General features: G+C 38.8%; 1 protein-coding gene across 4 annotated transcripts in view; it reads right to left on the bottom strand.

The window, feature by feature from the left end:
- The window catches only part of EML5 (EMAP like 5), a 112,868-nt gene that overhangs the window by 93,688 nt on the left and 803 nt on the right, over window positions 1-18,377 (bottom strand). For all 4 annotated transcript variants that reach the window (XM_070733650.1, XM_070733662.1, XM_070733655.1 and 1 more), the window contains exons 2-4: window positions 12,861-13,020; window positions 7,120-7,218; window positions 6,607-6,675 (exon numbers count right to left, since the gene is read on the bottom strand). In XM_070733650.1, coding sequence (XP_070589751.1) covers window positions 6,607-6,675; window positions 7,120-7,218; window positions 12,861-13,020 — 328 coding nt within the window. The remainder of the gene's footprint in view (window positions 1-6,606; window positions 6,676-7,119; window positions 7,219-12,860; window positions 13,021-18,377) is intronic.

Genomic DNA, 18,377 nt, shown 5'->3' with positions numbered 1-18,377 from the left:
GCCACCAGATAAATTTCATTGCTTCCTTTTCTTGATAAAATTCCTGGCTTTGCAGCATTTTATTAGCTTTCATAGTACAAAGATAGATGACTCACAAAGGAAACCTGGAAAATATTTATGCCATACATGTAGTCCTCCACTTACAATTGTAATGGAGCCCAGAAATGCCATTGTTAGGTCATGATGGTTGTAAGTTGAGGCATCCACATGACTGGACCCAATTTCTTTAAGCCAATAGACTATAAACAAATACGTAGCACCAGTTTTTTAAAAAGCTCAAGCTTTTCGGAGAGGGGCGGCATACAAATCCAAATAATAAATAAAAATAAATAATAAATAAATTTATTTTATTAAATTTGTATGCCAGCCCTCTCCGTAGACTCGGGGCGGCTCACAACAGTAATAGAAAAACAATATACAATACAAATCTAATAATTAAAACTAAAAACCCATAATTTAAAAAACATGCACACAACATACCATACATAAACAATATAGACCTGGGGAAGTTATCTCAGTTCCCCCATCCCTGATGGCAGAGGTGGGTTTTAAGGAGTTTACAAAAGGCAAGGAGGGTGGGGGCAGTTCTAATCCCATGGGGGAGCTGGTTCCAGAGGTTCCATATTATATGTTGAGTTATTTTTGAATCAAGCATTCACCTTACTTTGAATAGATTATAATATATTTAAAGTTTGGAAATAGCTTTAGACACAGATTTGACAACAGCAACATATTTTATTAACTTTTTCTGTCTGGTAACTGAATACTTTCCTAAAGAATTCAAACGTCTGAAAGTTCAAGCACTAATAATTTTCTTGTTTTATATACAGTGAACCCTCGATCATCGCGAGGGTTCCGTTCCAGGACCCCAAGCGATGATCGATTTTTCGCGAAGTAGCGGTGCGGAAGTAAAAACACCATCTGCGCATGCGCAGATGGTGTTTTTACTTCCACCGCCGCCCGCCCTTCGCCCGCGCACCCCGTTGCTCACGCCTGGGGTTTCCTGGGAAGCGCGCGCGTTGCTGGGGCCGCTCCCCAGCTGGGGAGCGGATCTGGGGTTTCCCCAAGCGCGCGCGCGTTGCTGGGGCCGCTTCCCAGCTGGGGAGCGGATCTGGGGTTTCCCCAAGCGCGCGCGCGTTGCTGGGGCCGCTTCCCAGCTGGGGAGCGGATCTGGGGTTTCCCCAAGCGCGCGCGCGTTGCTGGGGCCGCTTCCTAGCTGGGGAGCGGATCTGGGGTTTCCCCAAGTGCGCGCGCATTGCTGGGGCCGCTTCCCAGCTGGGGAGCGGATCTGGGGTTTCCCCAAGCGCGCGCGCGTTGCTGGGGCCGCTTCCCAGCTGGGGAGCTGCCCCAGCAACGCGCGCGCGTTTGGAGAAACCCTGGCTCCGCCCCCCAGCTGGGAAGCGGCCCCAGCAACGTGCGCGCACTTGGGGAAACCCCAGATCCGCTCCCCAGCTGGGAAGCGGCCCCAGCAACGCGCGCGCGCTTGGGGAAACCCCAGATCCGCTCCCCAGCTGGGAAGCGGCCCCAGCAACGCGCGCGCGCTTGGGGAAACCCCAGATCCGCTCCCCAGCTGGGAAGCGGCCCCAGCAACGCGCGCGCGCTTGGGGAAACCCCAGATCCGCTCCCCAGCTGGGGAGCAGCCCCAGCAACGCGCGCGCGTTTGGAGAAACCCCGGCTCCGCTCCCCAGCTGGGAAGCGGCCCCAGCAACGCGCGCGCGCTTGGGGAAACCCCAGATCCGCTCCCCAGCTGGGGAGCAGCCCCAGCAACGCGCGCGCGTTTGGAGAAACCCCGGCTCCGCTCCCCAGCTGGGAAGCGGCCCCAGCAACGCACGCGCGCTTGGGGAAACCCCAGATCCGCTCCCCAGCTGGGGAGCAGCCCCAGCAACGCGCGCGCGTTTGGAGAAACCCGGCTCCGCTCCCCAGCTGGGAAGCGGCCCCAGCAACGCGTGCGCGCTTGGGGAAACCCCAGCTCCACTCCCCAGCTGGGCAGCGGAGCTGGGGTGTCCCCGCGCGTGCCGCCCGCCCGCCCACGCCGTTGCTCGCGCCACCGCTGGGGTCTTACGGGGCAAGAGGGGAAAGACCCAGGGAAGCCGCCCAGTTTCCCAGCTGGGGAACTCCACCATCTACGCATGCGTGGCCATAGAAAAAAAGGCACACATGCGCAGATGGTAGAGTTTACTTCCGGGTTGAAAACTCGCGAAATAGCCCTTTCGCGATGCTTGAGGACGCGAAACTCGAGGGTTCACTGTATACAGTGATACCTTGTCTTACAAACTTAATTGGTTTCAGGATGAGGTTCGTAAGGTGAAAAGTTCATAAGACGAAACAATGTTTCCTATAGGAATCAATGGAAAAGCGATTAATGCGTGCAAGCCCAAAATTCACCCCTTTTGCCAGCCGAAGCACCCATTTTTGTGCTGCTGGGATACCCCTGAGGCTCCCCTCTATGGGAAACCCCACCTCCAGACTTCCGCGTTTTTGCGATGCTGAAGGGGAATCCCAGCATCACAAAAACGGGTGCTTCGCTGGCAACGGAAGTCCAGAGGTGGGGTTTCCCAGTGAGGGAAACCTCAGTGAAATAGCAGTATTTGCGATTTCGCTGAGCTTCTCTCGCTGGAAAACCCCACCTCCGGACTTCCTTTCTCTGGGCGCTTGGAGAGACAATAAACCTCTGCCAGCGCCCCCCAAAAAGAAATGCTTCCTTCGCTCTGTCCTCCTCCTCCTCTTCTTCCTCCTCCTCCCCCCCCCCAAATTCCGAGCTTTTATTTCTTTCCTAATGGGTTTGCACGCATTATTTGCTTTTACATTGATTCTTATGGGAAAAATTGCTTCTACTTACAAACTTTTCTACTTAAGAACCTGATCACGGAACAAATTAAGTTCTTAAGTAGAGGTACCACTGTATTTTTCTTACAAGACCTATTCCTTGGTGTGTCATCATACCCCCACCCCATCCCCGGAAGGCATGCTGGTTGGTGGATGATCCCTTTTCTCTTCTCATACAGTTGATTATGCAGGATAATTCTATTTTTTGTTCCAGTCATGGTATCCAAAATTTTAAATGGCTTCCTGGAGTACTAATATTAGCCATAGCAATAGCACATAGATTAATATACTGCACCCTAAAGCTTTATAGCGCACTCTGGGAAGTTTACAGAGTTGTCATAGTATGCTCAATAATATGAGTCTTCCTTTTACCAACCCTGAAAGGATAGAAGACTGAATTGAGCCCTGTTAGGATCAAACTCCAGGCTGTGGGCAGAATTTGCTTTCAGTACTGTGCCACCAGGGCTCCTTAGAAACAATAATTGCCTGATTTTGAATGGATAGCCAACGTGACTTTGGGACAGGAAAGCTTTGATTCTGTTATGATCTTTGTTCTATTAATTATTGTATTGAAGAATATTGGATAGCATTTTTTAATATAATCTTATAACTAGTTATGTATTTATTCATTCAACCAGTAATCACTGTAATCTGGTAGCACTCCAGCTTGTTAACCAAAAATGTTCATAACAAAAACATCCAGAATAAATATTAATAGTATCAATAAATTAATAATGATCACTCAATGAAAACCAAAGACCAACAACAATATAAAAAATTGCTGATGACAGCTGCTCAGTTCACCAAAGCTCTTTGGAACAGCTCCATCTTCAGCATTTCCTGAAATGAATAGGCAGAGAGAACCCTTCTGATCAAGGCTGGAAGGCTGTTCCAAACAGCAGGAATCGCCAGATAAAAGCATTATCTCTGTGTTTCAGCCCCTCTCACTTCTAGAAATGAGAAACTACCAACAGCTTCTTTTAGGACAATCAGGTTAGTTGGATTGATTCCAGATTGGGGCAGTTGTGTAACTCAGTTAAAGAACAGTTGGAAATAATTAAGCTTTCATCAATTAATTTTATTTTGTTTTGACAAGCGTGGAATTGCTTATGCTGACTAATAAGATTTCAACTTAAATAATTTTGTGCCAAATACTGTAGCCAAGGAGATGGAGAGACCAGGAAGGACATTTCCATAACTGGGCCAATTGGAGTTAAACTTATTACTGCATCCCTGCATGATTTTAAAGTGTGTATAAATTTTATAAATGAATGAATATAAATAAATGGTGGTCTACAAATTGTATAAAGAAAAAAATAGCAATAGCACTTATAAAGTGGGGGGGAGTATTTAGTCAGACACCAATTGTGCAAGTTCTCTCACTTTAAAAGATGAGAATTGATATCATAGGTAGACCTCAACTATGAGAGACAACATGAGAAAACACATCCAGAAAATCACATTGTCTGATTTTTAACAAACTTATTTTCAAATTATGGTGGAAAATAAGTATTTGGTCACCTACAAATAAGCAAGATTTCTGGGTCACACAGAACTATAACTTCTTCTTTAAGAGGCCCTTCTGTCCTCCACTCATTACCTGTAGTAATGGCACCTGTTTGAACTTGTTATCAATATAAAAGACATTTGTCCAGAACCTCAAACAGTCACACTCCAAACTCCACTATGGTGAAGATCAAAGAGCTGTCAAAGAACACCAGAAACAAAAGTGTAGCCCTGCACCAGACTGGGAAAACTGAATCTGCAATAGGCAAACAGTTTGGTGTGAAGAAATCAACTGTGGGAGCAATAATTAGAAAATACCTCTATTTTCTAATTATTGCTCCCACAGTTGATTTCTTCACACCAAACTGTTTGCCTATTGCAGATTCAGTCTTCCCAGTCTGGTGCAGGGCTACACTTTTCAAGTTTCAAGTTTTATTGGATTTATATGCCGCCCCTCTCCGAAAACTTTTGTTTCTGGTGTTCTTCGACCATATACAAGACCACTCATAATCTCCCTCGATCTGGGGTTTCACGCAAGATCACACCCCATGGGGTCAAAATGATCACAAGAACGGTGAACAAAAATTCCAGAACCACATGGGGGAACCTATAGAATGACCCGCAGAGAGCTGGGACCAACGTAACAAAGACTACCATTAGTAACACACTACGCCACCAGGGACTCAGACCCTGCAGTGCCAGACGTGTCCCCCTGCTTAAGCCAGTGCATGTCTGGGCCTGCTGAAGTTTGCTAGAGAGCATTTGGATTATCCAGAAGAGTATTGGAAGTATGTCATATGGTCAGATGAAACCAAAGTAGAACTGTTTGGTAGAAACGCAACTCGTCGTGTTTGAAGGAGAAAGAATGCTGAGTTGCATCCAAAGAACACCATACCTACAGGTGAAGCATGGGGGTGGCAACATCATGCTTTGGGGCTCTGCAAAGGGACCAGGGTGACTAATCCATGTACATGAAAGAATAAATGGGGCCATGTATTGTGAGATTTTGAGTGCAAACCTCCTTCCATCAGTATGGGCAATGAAGATGAAATGTGGCTGGGTCTTTCAGCATGACAATAATCCCAAGCATTACACCAGGGCAATGAAGGAGTGGCTTCGTAAGAAGAATTTCAAGGTCCTGGAGTGGCCTAGCTAGTCTCCAGATCTCAACCCTATAGAAAACCTTTGGAGGGAGTGGAAAGTCCGTGTTGCCCAGCGACAGCCCCAAAACATCAGTGCTCTTGAGGAGATCTGCATGGAGGAATGGGCCACCATACCAGCAACAGTGTGTGCCAATCTTGTGAGGACTTACATAAAACGTTTGACCTCTGTCATTGCCAAAAGTATTGAGATGAACTTTTGCTATTGACCAAATACCTATTTTCCACCATAATTTGCAAATAAATTTATTAAAAATCAGATAATGTTATTTTCTGGATATGTTTTCTCATGTTGTCTCTCATAGTTGAGGTCTACCTATGATGTTAATTACAGGCCTCTCTCATCTTTTTAAATGGGACAACTTGCACAATTGGTGTCTGACTAAATACTCCCCCCACACACACACTTTATAAGTGCTATTGCTATTTTTTTCTTTATACAATTTGTAGACCACCATTTATTTTATATTTATTTATATTCATTCATTTATAGATGATACACGGTTTAAAATCATGCAGGGATGCAGTAATAAGTTTAACTCCAATTGGCCCAGTTATGGAAAGGTCCTTCCTGGACTCTCCATCTCCCTTGGCTACAGTATTTGGCACAAAATTATTTAAATTGAAATCTTATTAGTCAGCATAACACAATTGGTGGCTGACTAAATACTTTTCCCCCACTGTATACTGCTTCAAAGTGCTTTAAAACCCTCAGTAAACAGTTTACAGAGTCAGCCGATTGTCCTGAACAATCTGGGTCTTCATTTTACCAATGTAGGAAGGATGGAAGGCTGTATCAACCTTGAGTCAGTGAAAATAAAACTGCTGGCACTTGACAGAATTACCATGAAATACTAGAGAATATTCTAACCACTGGGCCACTATGGCTCTAAATAAAGCTATCTTCGGTCCGTCCCTGAGGTATCTTATCTAAACAAGAAAGGTTTATTTTATTTATTTTTAGCATTACACTTGAGGACCACTCAACTCCTAGAAAACTAAGGGCTTCCAGAACACCTCAAAAGACCAAACAATTTAAAGTAAAGTATCCACAAGGGTAGAAAAGATCTGTTGTGATGAAATGGAAGCAGAACTGAAATATATGTTTTCTTACCTTAATATGTTTTACACCACAGCTAACAAGTTTGTTTGGTTGATACAAATCCCAAGAAATGTCAAATATCTGAACAGGGGACAGATGAAAAAAATGTTTGTGAAAATAACATTAATTATAGGGAAAGCAAACATATTTACAGAAATATATCCACATCTCCTTATCTAAAAAATTAGATAAAGTTTTGCTGGAATTATTTTGTCCAATAGCTCTTCTTAAACTTCTTAAATATTTGTAGATTTATAATACAAACAGATAAGCTTAATTTAAACGATCATGGAAGCCAATTAATTTTTTGCAAGAAATATTATATATAAATATAATACTAACCATATTTAATTCTCTATAATTTCCTTCTAAGCAAATATGTGTAAAAGGCCTTATATAGACTCAGAAGTATATACTATGCAATGTCACTTATTTGTGATGCCACTAGAAATGGTTGTATCAAACTTGTAGACACAGAAAAAGGTTCTTAAAGTATACAGAGAGAATAAATAAAATTATACCTACCCTGTCAGTGTGACCAGGAGCCATGGACAACATTTTCCCCTTTCTCCAATCCCAGACACAGATTGTATTTTTTGAATCCAAACCAACTGAAAGCAAACGCTAACAATTCCCAAAATATTGAAGGAGAATAAAAGAAAACATTAATATTCAAATGATAATACATTCTGAATGGTTCAGTTGTTGGGGGGGGGGGGGAGAATATCAAGAATACAGCATTTTAAAAAGTAAATAATGTATTACAGAGTTCTGAAGAGATAGGGTAAAATCCAAAGAACTACATGGAGAAGCTTCAGTAAAGTTATATTGCTCCTGCTCCTATTAGAATCATTTACCATGTTTTCTAATGGGGAGATTGATGAATAACCTTCAGCACCTTACAAAGGGGGGAAAGGAAGTTGTATTATAAGTTTCAATGCAGTTATAAGGCAAATCTACTAATAACCCGTTAGTGATAAATCAGATTCCCTCTTCTGCAGCTTTTGAAAACATTGTTTTACAAATTTTTCAACTAAAGGCAAGCTTAGGATTTCACTAAATACTGAATCAAATTTAGAAGGTACCCAAACCAGAAGATTCAGCAGGTACCCAAATCATTCTTGTGAAATCCAATTTGAACCTTATAAAATTGTCAGAGAGAGTGGGGGGTTAGGAAGAAAATTAGTCTGCAAAATTTACATATTTTTCCTTCAAACTCTTATCACATATAAGGAATACTCCAGGTTGAGAAAGATATAGTTTTGTAATTGAGCCTTCCAGTTTGAATGATATAAACCCCAAATTTGCTACTGCAAAATTCAAGGAGAGGAATACTGATGTAGGATTTTTCTAGAATTTAGTGGCCTTTATTTCTTCTTTACAAATAAAAATATTAAAAGAGTTTTGTTAGATTCTTTTGGGGGAATAAAGGGTTGCAATATAGTATGCCAACTTGGAAAATGCTGAATCTTCAACTTTTGCTTCTCTGCTACATATTCATCTTCACTAAATATCCTATTAAATATTCTATGAGTTTGCTATCAATTTAGCATGTCCTGGGAGACACTTACATATTTTTATTAATTATACATCCCAATAAATTTAATTACAAAATGAAATTATTTGGATATGTAATGAACCATAATTACATGACTATAATGTATGCCACTGATGCAAATTAAACAAACAACTATGAGAGGAGGAAAAAGGGAATCATTTACATTCTACTCACGAAGTTGAAGACTTTATATTTCTACTGGAATAACACTGTTACTATCTTTCTGAACTTTTAGATATGCATTCAGAAAGGACGTTTTTATATGTCATTGTCATAAATGCTGCTAACAAAAATAAGCATATCAGAAACAAATGCCCTTTACTAGAAACAAAGTCATGACATAAATTTTAAAAATAAATTTATGTCATGAGAATTCCTACATTATCAAAGGGAATTTGATAATGTGGACACAGCCACCACCTTGCTTTTTGGACTCCCAATTTGTAATCAACCCACAGAAGTTAAGTAAGCTTTAGATTCTTGCACATTTCTCCTCTCAGCCTATTAATAATTAACTTTGCCAGACTGGATCCTACAAGCAACGGTAATCTTTATAAACATTTGTTTAATTTCACCAAGAAATAAAAATGTTCACTTTTTGTTGTGGTTAGCTCTGGCCCAGCTCCTGCCCCAAGGACTGTGGATGTGGGGGAGACATCCACATGCTGCAGGCCTGTTTTGCCCCCCCTCCTCGGTGGAATCTGCTGATGAAGGCTCCTCTGACCAAGAAAACATGAGTGACAGGGAGGAGGAAAGTGTGGCAGACAGCTCAGAAGGAGATCAATTATCTAGCTCCTCCTTGGATTCAGAACAAGAGTTAATGATACAGCCATGCATGCGGAGAGCGATGCATAGGCAACAACAACTGAGAGATTATTATCAAAGAAAATGAGGCCACCTGTGGTTGGATGGGGCTGTGGTAATTAGTGAGGCTGCTATAAATAGCAGCCTGTGGGTTTGGCCATTGTGGAGGATTATCTGATCCTTGTGTTTCATGACTGCTTTGCTGACTTTGATCTTTGTGTGCTGATTTCCCCCCGCTTTGAAACTAACCCAGAGCAAAGTGTGTTTCACTTTGTGAAAGAAGAAGGACTGTGAATTGCCTCACAGCTGCAAGCTAAGTATCACAGAACTGATAAGGGACTTGTACAAATTACCCATTTGTTTGGAGACAAGTGCTCTTTGCTATACAAAAAGAGTGCTCTGTTTATTTGCATTTTCAGTATAAAGAACATTGTTTTGAATTTTCAAACGTGTGTGTGTCTGAAATTGTATCTGTGTATTTTTGGGAGGATTCTACCAGAGAGCTCGACAGAACACTTTTTATACTGGTTTAAGTAGCAAAATGTAAAGATAGAACATAAGCCACTGCTTCTACGGGTTTAAAATTTGTCAGACTTCCTTCTCCAATTTTATACATATTGCTTATCATTCAATTTGTGTAGGACTGAAAAAAGGTGGAAGACCTTGAATGATTGCTATTAGAGATATACTTTCAAAATCAGCTTCTCCTGTGGGTTCGCAATCATATCAGAGGAGCTCTGACTCAGTCGAAAACAAGTTAGGGTGTATTCGAATCAATCACTAATGCATGATTCAATTTAAAATATTTATTTTAAATACAGTTCAAAGTAAACTGGAGCGATCAACAAAATGGTGGGTGTAGTTGGGTATTCAAAGCCTCGTCTCTTTTTAATTCTTAAGAATATTTCTAGGCCACCATATGATGTCTCTTAAAACAGCGCACGCCATTATGACATTACTGACCCTGGTTAAAAGGCGATGAAACAAGTTTACACAGACAAGAGAAAAAGGACAATAAAGGCAAAATGCATTATAAAAATACACTCTATTGGGAAATCTAAAGAAAGTAGAAAGCGTGAAAGAGAAAATTATAAGTGGGTAATCAGTCTGGACACAGATAAAAATAGATAAATAAATAAATTCAGAATTTAAGCACAGTGGAAAAGTTTGGAGTGAGTTTCTATGCTTTTCAGTATGTCTAAATCTTACATTTAAACAGTATCATTCAGACTAAAGACAGAAGTAACTGAGTTGTAGATTTTGGATTTATAATTTTAAGTGTCATAACTTTGTTCTTCAATTTTTCATTTAGGGAAATTAGATTAAATTCATAGAATTTCAAAATAAAATCAATAGACATGTTTTCTGAATATTTTCTAATATTAAATATATCTATGTCCAGTCGGCGAAGCAGTGGAAGTGATGTGCCGGTGCTTGGAGGCTGTTGGGGTCTGGATGGGTGTCAACAGACTCAAACTCAACCCGGATAAGACGGAGTGGCTGTGGGTTTTGCCTCCCAAGGACAATTCCATCTGTCCATCCATCACCCTGGGGGGGGAGTCACTAACCCCCTCAGAGAGGGTCCGCAACTTGGGCGTCCTCCTCGATCCACAGCTCACATTAGAGAAACATCTTTCAGCTGTGGCGAGGGGGGCGTTTGCCCAGGTTCGTCTGGTGCACCAGTTGCGGCCCTATTTGGACCGGGAGTCACTGCTCACAGTCACTCATGCCCTCATCACCTCGAGGCTCGACTACTGTAACGCTCTCTACATGGGGCTACCTTTGAAAAGTGTTCGGAAACTTCAGATCGTGCAGAATGCAGCTGCGAGAGCTATCATGGGCTTTCCTAAATTTGCCCATGTCACACCAACACTCCGCAGTCTGCATTGGTTGCCGATCAGTTTCCGGTCACAATTCAAAGTGTTGGTTATGACCTATAAAGCCCTTCATGGCACCGGACCAGAATATCTCCGGGACCGACTTCTGCCGCACGAATCCCAGCGACCAGTTAGGTCCCACAGAGTTGGCCTTCTCCGGGTCCCGTCAACTAAACAATGTCGTTTGGCGGGACCCAGGGAAAGAGCCTTCTCTGTGGCGGCCCCGACCCTTTGGAATCAACTCCCCCCAGATATCAGAGTTGCCCCCACCCTCCTAGCCTTTTGTAAGCTCCTTAAAACCCACCTCTGTCGTCAGGCATGGGGGAATTGACATGTTCCTTCCCCCTAGGCTTATAAAATTTGTGTATGGTATGCTAGTGTGTATAATTGGTTTTTAACTTGTGGTGTTCTTAAAATTAATTTAATATTGGATTTGTCTTGTATTGCTGTTGCTGTGAGCCGCCCCGAGTCTGCGGAGAGGGGCGGCATACAAATCTGATTAAACTAAACTAATATTAACCAGTAACTGGTATTTGTCTTCATATCTAGTGCCGTATGGGAGTAACAGAAATGGTAGATGAGTGTTTCCATATGGATAACACTATGCATTTCAGCAATTTATTTTCAATAAACATTGCCTTTCAAAAGTAACGCTTTGAAACTACAGTATAAATTATATCAATGGAGAATCATAATGCTTTTCTAAATTAAATCCAGATGGCCAAACCGGAAAATGTATCTAAAATCAAATGTTATGTTCTTAAATCTGTTATGGACCATAAAAAACCATGTGCGGTATACAAACAAATAAAAATATTTGTCTTTTTGAAGAGGGAAATGAGAGTTTGATTTCGGTGAAATAAGGTACTACATACATATTAATGTGTGCAGATTTTGCAGTCTCATATATATGTGTGTGTGTGTGTTTGTGTTTGTTTATTATTTCCATTAAGTTTAGAGAGCATTGATAAGAGACTATAGGTAGCCCTTGATTTACAACTTTTTTTGTATTGATTATTAAGTAAATCACCATAGTCATTAAATGAATTCAAAGTAATTAAGTAAACATCACAGTTTTAAATGAACCAATTGTTCATTTTGGAGCATTTTTGCCAAAGGTTTTCAGCAAAAACATTATAAATCACTGTTATGTTATCACAGAACACTGCAAACAGCTGTAAATGTGGATCAGTTGCTGAGTGCCCAAAATGTAGTCATATGACTACAAGAGAGAGGCCATTGGAACTTTGAAAGTGGGTTGTAAGCATCTTAGGGGGTGGCGCTGTTAAAATTTCAAATCATCATTAAGCAACTGATCATAAGCTGAAGACTACCTTTAACTGTCATCTGTCTTTCTTCCGATGCGTCAGGACAACTTTAGGAGCTTAGTTTTTCTATAGAATTAAGAAGTAGATTGTGAAATTCAGAATTTCACTCTTATACAAAAACTGAGCTGGGTGGCACAGTGGCTCAGCAATTAAGACACTGGGCTTGTCAGTTGGAAAATCAGCATCCAAAGTTCAAGACCTGAGCACTACATGACAGCATGAGCACCCATCCTCAACCCAGGTCCTGCCAGCCTATCAGTTGGAAAGTATGCAAATGCAAATAGATAAATAGGTACCACTACGGAGGGAAGATAATTAGTGTTTTGTGATATGATGCTGGCCACATAAGCATAGAAAAGTATTTTGGACAGGGTTGGCTCAATGGCCTTGAAATGGAGATGAACACCACCCCTTATCATTGGCAACAATTAGTGGAGCAAAATCTGCAGGCACTCCTTTTAGCTTTAGAAAAGCTGAATGTACACAGTAATGTGCTATACAATGCAATTTAGTTATTACAATAATAGAGCATTTTAACTATGTAAATAAGCCATAATGTTCTCATCATATTTATGAATGCTTCTATATATTTATTTTAAAAATTAAATATCTCAGTCTATCATCCAAAGTTAGTCTATACCGTAGAATTTGCAGCAAATTATGCAGACATTAAATGGAATAATGAATAAATATACATACCTGACCATCTACATCAAATGCCAAGCAAGCTACACCATGTGTATGAACATCTTTCATTACTGACACAGTCTGTACAGTGTAGGTGTCCCAAACACAGATATATGGTTCTTTCCCAACTTGACCTGTTGCTACCAATACTCGATCAGGATGCAAAGCAAGGCTTGGCAAAAAAGAAGCATAAACAAAAGTTAATAACTTTTGGTAAATTGGCAAAGAGGAAAAAATGGAAGAAAGAAACCCATTACTTGTAAACTACATCCTGCCAATATCTTTCATAATATATATATTCCAAGGATAATAGATAATTCATTTAAGAATGCAGGGATTTTATTCACACTTGAGTTACTGGATATGTCCCTTGAGGTGCTACCACTTATTATTATTCATCATCTGGAGACACAGCATATAGAAACAAATGTGGATTTACAACTTTATTATTTACTTTCAGAGCTAAAAGTTTCACCCATTCACCATGGGACTAAGCACATTTGATTGCTGGTGTATGAATTTTTTCCCTCTAAAGTACTATATACCATTTGTGTATGAAAATCAATTATATATGTTCAGCTCATAATAACCTAACAACCATAACAATATGGTTACAAATCTGCCAGATATCTGAAAGTCCTATCCAAATTATCAAAACAAATTTTAAAAGCCTGACATGTCACTTCTGACTCCTGGCAAAAGAAGAATGTTCTCAAGAACTTTCTATGTCCTAGAATGGACTATATAGTTCAATGCAACTGATCAAATAATGAAAGATATACTGAAAATGTGGCATGGTCTTTCAAGTCAAGGTTCCCATTCCATCACAACATGAGACTGCCCTTGAAGACTGCCCATATGCCTTGAAGACCATCTTGAAGAAAGCTGGAAACAGTCCACTTTCCTAATACAGAGAGGAACAGTCTTCTTTTTAAAAATTATTCAACTTTTCTTTAGAGTTCTTAAATTCTCAAAAGCTTTTCCATTATAGCCAAAACAGGTAAGCCATAACTTGCTCTCTTGGAAGAAGCCCCATAGAAACAGAGAAATCATACAAGCTTTTGTTCTTCTGCTTTCTCCCTCTTCTCCCCCTGGCTCCATATCCCCAAACTGCTGTGATTTTATTTTATGTTACTGTTTGATATGAATGTTTCTCTAAAAACCACTGGGTTTTTGGAATATTTTAGGGAAATTATTTTTCAATGCTTTATAAAAGCATTGAAGGTGGTTTGAAAGCTCTTTGAAAGCTCTGACTAACCTCAGTTTCTTGAGCAAGGGATTTGTTCATGTGACTAGGGAGGGCTTCACGACCAAATATATTGGTGAGATGCATAATAGTTTCTCATATTTGGAAATGTGTTCCAGAACAAAAAGGCAGAGAACCCCTGGTGAAATCAGCTTTGGAAACCAATGGTCAAATCAGATGAAATCAGCTTTCTTTTTTCTTTTGTTATTTTCCCATCTTGAAAACTGTGCTATTGCTGATAATTTAGGAAGATGCAGTAAGTCATCTTGCAGTCATTTAACAAATATCAATACTGTACACTGTATCGACCTCAGTGTGTTTATTCTAAATATCACTGTGTCTACAACCCATTAATTGTTTAGCAGCAAAAATATGGTTGATTTTCAAAATAAGCTGCAATATTTGTTGTAGCTTAATTATTCCATTAATTTACCTACGTCTAAAGAATAAATTAAAAATTATTATCTTTTATGCTTTCAACTTATGCTTTCAAGGTTGACTCAGTCTTCCATCCTTCTGAGGTGGGTAAAATGAGGACCGGGATTGTGGGGGCAATATGCTGGCTCTGTTAAAAAGTGCTATTGCTAACATGTTGTAAGCCGCCCTGAGTCTAAGGAGAAGGGCGGCATAAAAATCGAATAAATAAATAAATAAACAAATAAATAAATAAACAAACAAACAAACTTCTCAGCCTGCTGATTTGACATAATAATTCTAAACATACTACACATTTTAATGTTTTTTTTTCATTTTAATTTATTGTAAATATTTTAAAATAAAAATTTGATGTAGAATAAAAACCATATAATTTTCAAAGGGAAATAGGATGCCTCTTTTTTTGCCACAATTTCACAATAGAGTGGATACAAAGAAATCTGGTTCAATCTCCAAATAGGACTGGGAGGGGAGTTAGAGTGAAATCTTTAACAGCTAATGCCAGACAGCACTGACTATGGTGACCTAATAAATCAGTGGCCTTATTTTGTATATGTGTAGAAGATGAGCAGGCAAAGCTGAAGGGTGGAGTTAAACACATCATCAATTTAGTCTTTGCATTGCCACAAGAGATGCAAGTCCAACCCCCATTGAATTATGTTGAGCTTTATCTAGTGCCAATTTAATGCTGACCATTAGTCAACCATATTCCTGGATATACTTATGAGCAATAAATCTCAGCTACAACTCAATCTTCAATTACTGTGCCTGACAATAAGGCAGCTTCCTACTATCTCATGCAAACAGAGAAGTAGCTATACCTATATCCTTTTCTACAGTTGAGCAAATCAAATGAGAAAAATTTACACCAAAAAAATTTAGAAAAACATATACAGACAAAAACAGATGCTACATAATAATATCTTAAACTAGTTATCTCAAAAGTTTATGTATTCTTTAATTCATTTTCACATGCTATTAACAAAGATTTCCAGGGAGCTAGATATTATAGGACATGTTTTTACTAGAGACTATCATCTTTCATTCCAGATTTAAATGACTATGAATCCATACATCATTACTCTTATTATGTCCAAATATAGTAGCTAAAGATATTAATCTTTGATTTTTTTTTCAAATCTAGTATCTGAGAGGTTATGTTTTGTAAGTATAGAAAAATTATATGCAACAATGTAATATAGTAATATTAGGGTAATGTGGAGGTACGCTGATAGTATAATAATACAAAATAATCTAGTGTCCTACTGCTTCCTGTGTTTAGAATTTTTCCAGTATAATATTTATATATTATTGAAATAAGATATGTCTTAGATTTGTATTCTAAACATCATTTTTCACTGAATATAACCTGCCTTCTTTAAATTTCTCTACATATTTAAGTGTTTTGGATAACTATAAGTGTTCTGCTGCTCAAACAAATCTTAGCCGTGGAACTCTCTGAATCCAGCAATATGCTAACATTGTAATTCTTTTCACATACCGGTACCTCTCCACCCAATATCTAAAAGCAAAGCTGGACAGCTCCTTTTTTGACAAGAACATTGGCTTCTTTTCCTTCTACATTGAATGGTATCGCTTTGTGCTGGACAGCTCCCCTGCTGTTTATGGAATTTGCTTCTGTTCCTGCAGTAAGATTGGGGACTGCCATGGCTATACAGCTGCAACAAGACTGAAATCTCAACTGCTGAACAGAATACTTTCTTCAATATTCTTACAAGCAATGTATCTTATGAAAAATATTCAAATCCCACCACTGAAGATCCTACTGAGTCCTTCATTGACTTACGAGGTTTCCCTAGATGTGTTGATTTATCACATTTATCTATTCAGTTTTATGAGAAATAAAGGTGTGTCTTTTTTAAAATAAATTTTGTATTCCCCAGCTGATGGCTTATTTTCATACTCCAGAGAAAGTCCTACAGAGCCACAATCTCATTTACTAATTTCTGTACTTCATAGCAGCATCACATTTTAAAACAGGGTAGAGATTCAAGTTAATGCATATTAATATTGCAATACAAAAGCAACTAATTCCACATGACATGTACTTGCTAAAGAAAACAATAGGAGTTATGCTAATAGCAATAATTGTATAGTATACAATATACTACTGTATAGTGTTTATTGGAAATACAGCTATAACATATATTTTACACTAATGCATCAATTAATGGTATACTCTACTGAAAATATACTTTTATTTATATGTAATTATGAACTAAAATATGAGCGATACAATAAAAATAAAATATTTATTTGAAATCATATCTCAAAGTTAACACCCTTAAAATATTCTCTATTTTTACTGATAATTCTAAAGAAAGTTAATAAAGATTTTAAAGCATCTAGTTTGAGCTTAGAAGATTAATGTTTAAGGAAAAAGGTAAGACCATCAGAAATTCAGAATTCAGTAAGATGTATTGTTTGATTTCTACTTGGAATGTATGTATGTATGTATGTATGTATGTATGTATGTATGTATGTATGTATATCAATATCAAATGCAATACTAAGTGAAAGCCAATTCCAAAACAATGTTTTGATATTATTTTCTAAGATTTTGTCAATATTTTGCTATGATTGCCAATATTAGTTATATAAAAGTATGATTTTATCTATCCATATAATACAGCACTACTAACACAAGATAATATTCAAAAGCTTGAAGAAATGGGTCACAATTATATAATACATCAACAATAAACTTCTGCAAGTTTACTGATTTGAATTAATGGGAGGAATCTTGAAAATCCATTGCCAAGGACAGAGAAAAATAGCTTTTTGTCATGTAAATATGTCACATTTGTTTTTTAATGAATGAAAGAGAATAAAACTAGATACCAGTATTATTTTAACTAAAAAAGCATACTTGGTAGGAACGGAAAAATATACCTGTTCAGGACAAGGTAAATACTATCCTCCAATTAGCCACTCATAAAGATTACAATGGTTCAAAATTTACACTGCTCAATTGTAGACAATGCCACAAAGCAGTGAAATAAAAAGAAGCAACACTATAAGAAAATATTTCAAGGTACCTTCAACAATATTGAAGAAGCAAAAAAATAACCCCACAAAAAACTCCAGACTGTTGCTTATATAAGAAGTGCACCTCCAATTGATCTTAACAAGTGTACATAAAGATAACTGGTGACAGGTGAGGTTTTTTTTTTTAAAAAATAGAAATTGAAGACTTTTCCTTACTTATGCCTAGCCACCACACCAACACACCCTGATGTCTAGAAGTTGAGTCATGGCAATTGGATTTGTCTTTTTTGGTTTGAAACTTGCATAAGCAGTGAAACATTTCAAACCAACAAGAAAAGAAGTCCAGTTGCCACGACTCAACTTCTAAACATCAGAGTGTGTTGGTGCTGTGGCTAGGTGACTTTTGTACAACTCTACCTGCACAAGGGAGAATTTCATTGACAACCTACCATTAACATTTTTTTTTGCACTATGTCCACATGACATAGCCCTCATTTTGTCCCAAACCAAGTTAGATGGGTTATTCCTATACTAACCTGAGGCCAGATTCATGGTATGTAAAATCTATTAGGCTTATGACCCTGTACCTTAGAGTAAAGTCAATTATGGCTACTGACACAGGACAGAGGCAATAGAGGCAGGCTAGCAATTGGCAAAGGAAACCTTGTAGTTCATGTAAGGATACTGTAGTTGTCTCTTAATCAAAGATGGGTGGATAGCAGTTCAACTCAGCTTTGGAAAAGGCTAAAAAGTGGAGGAGTACGGATCAAAATCAGAGATACAGTATTCATTATGCAAATTCCGATTCCACACACTAGCCAGAAGTAAACCGATTCAAA

Source organism: Erythrolamprus reginae, chromosome 1 (genome assembly GCF_031021105.1).
Source record: "Erythrolamprus reginae isolate rEryReg1 chromosome 1, rEryReg1.hap1, whole genome shotgun sequence".
Classification (NCBI taxonomy): domain Eukaryota; kingdom Metazoa; phylum Chordata; class Lepidosauria; order Squamata; family Dipsadidae; genus Erythrolamprus; species Erythrolamprus reginae.
This window is presented reverse-complemented; position numbering and strand designations above follow the sequence as displayed.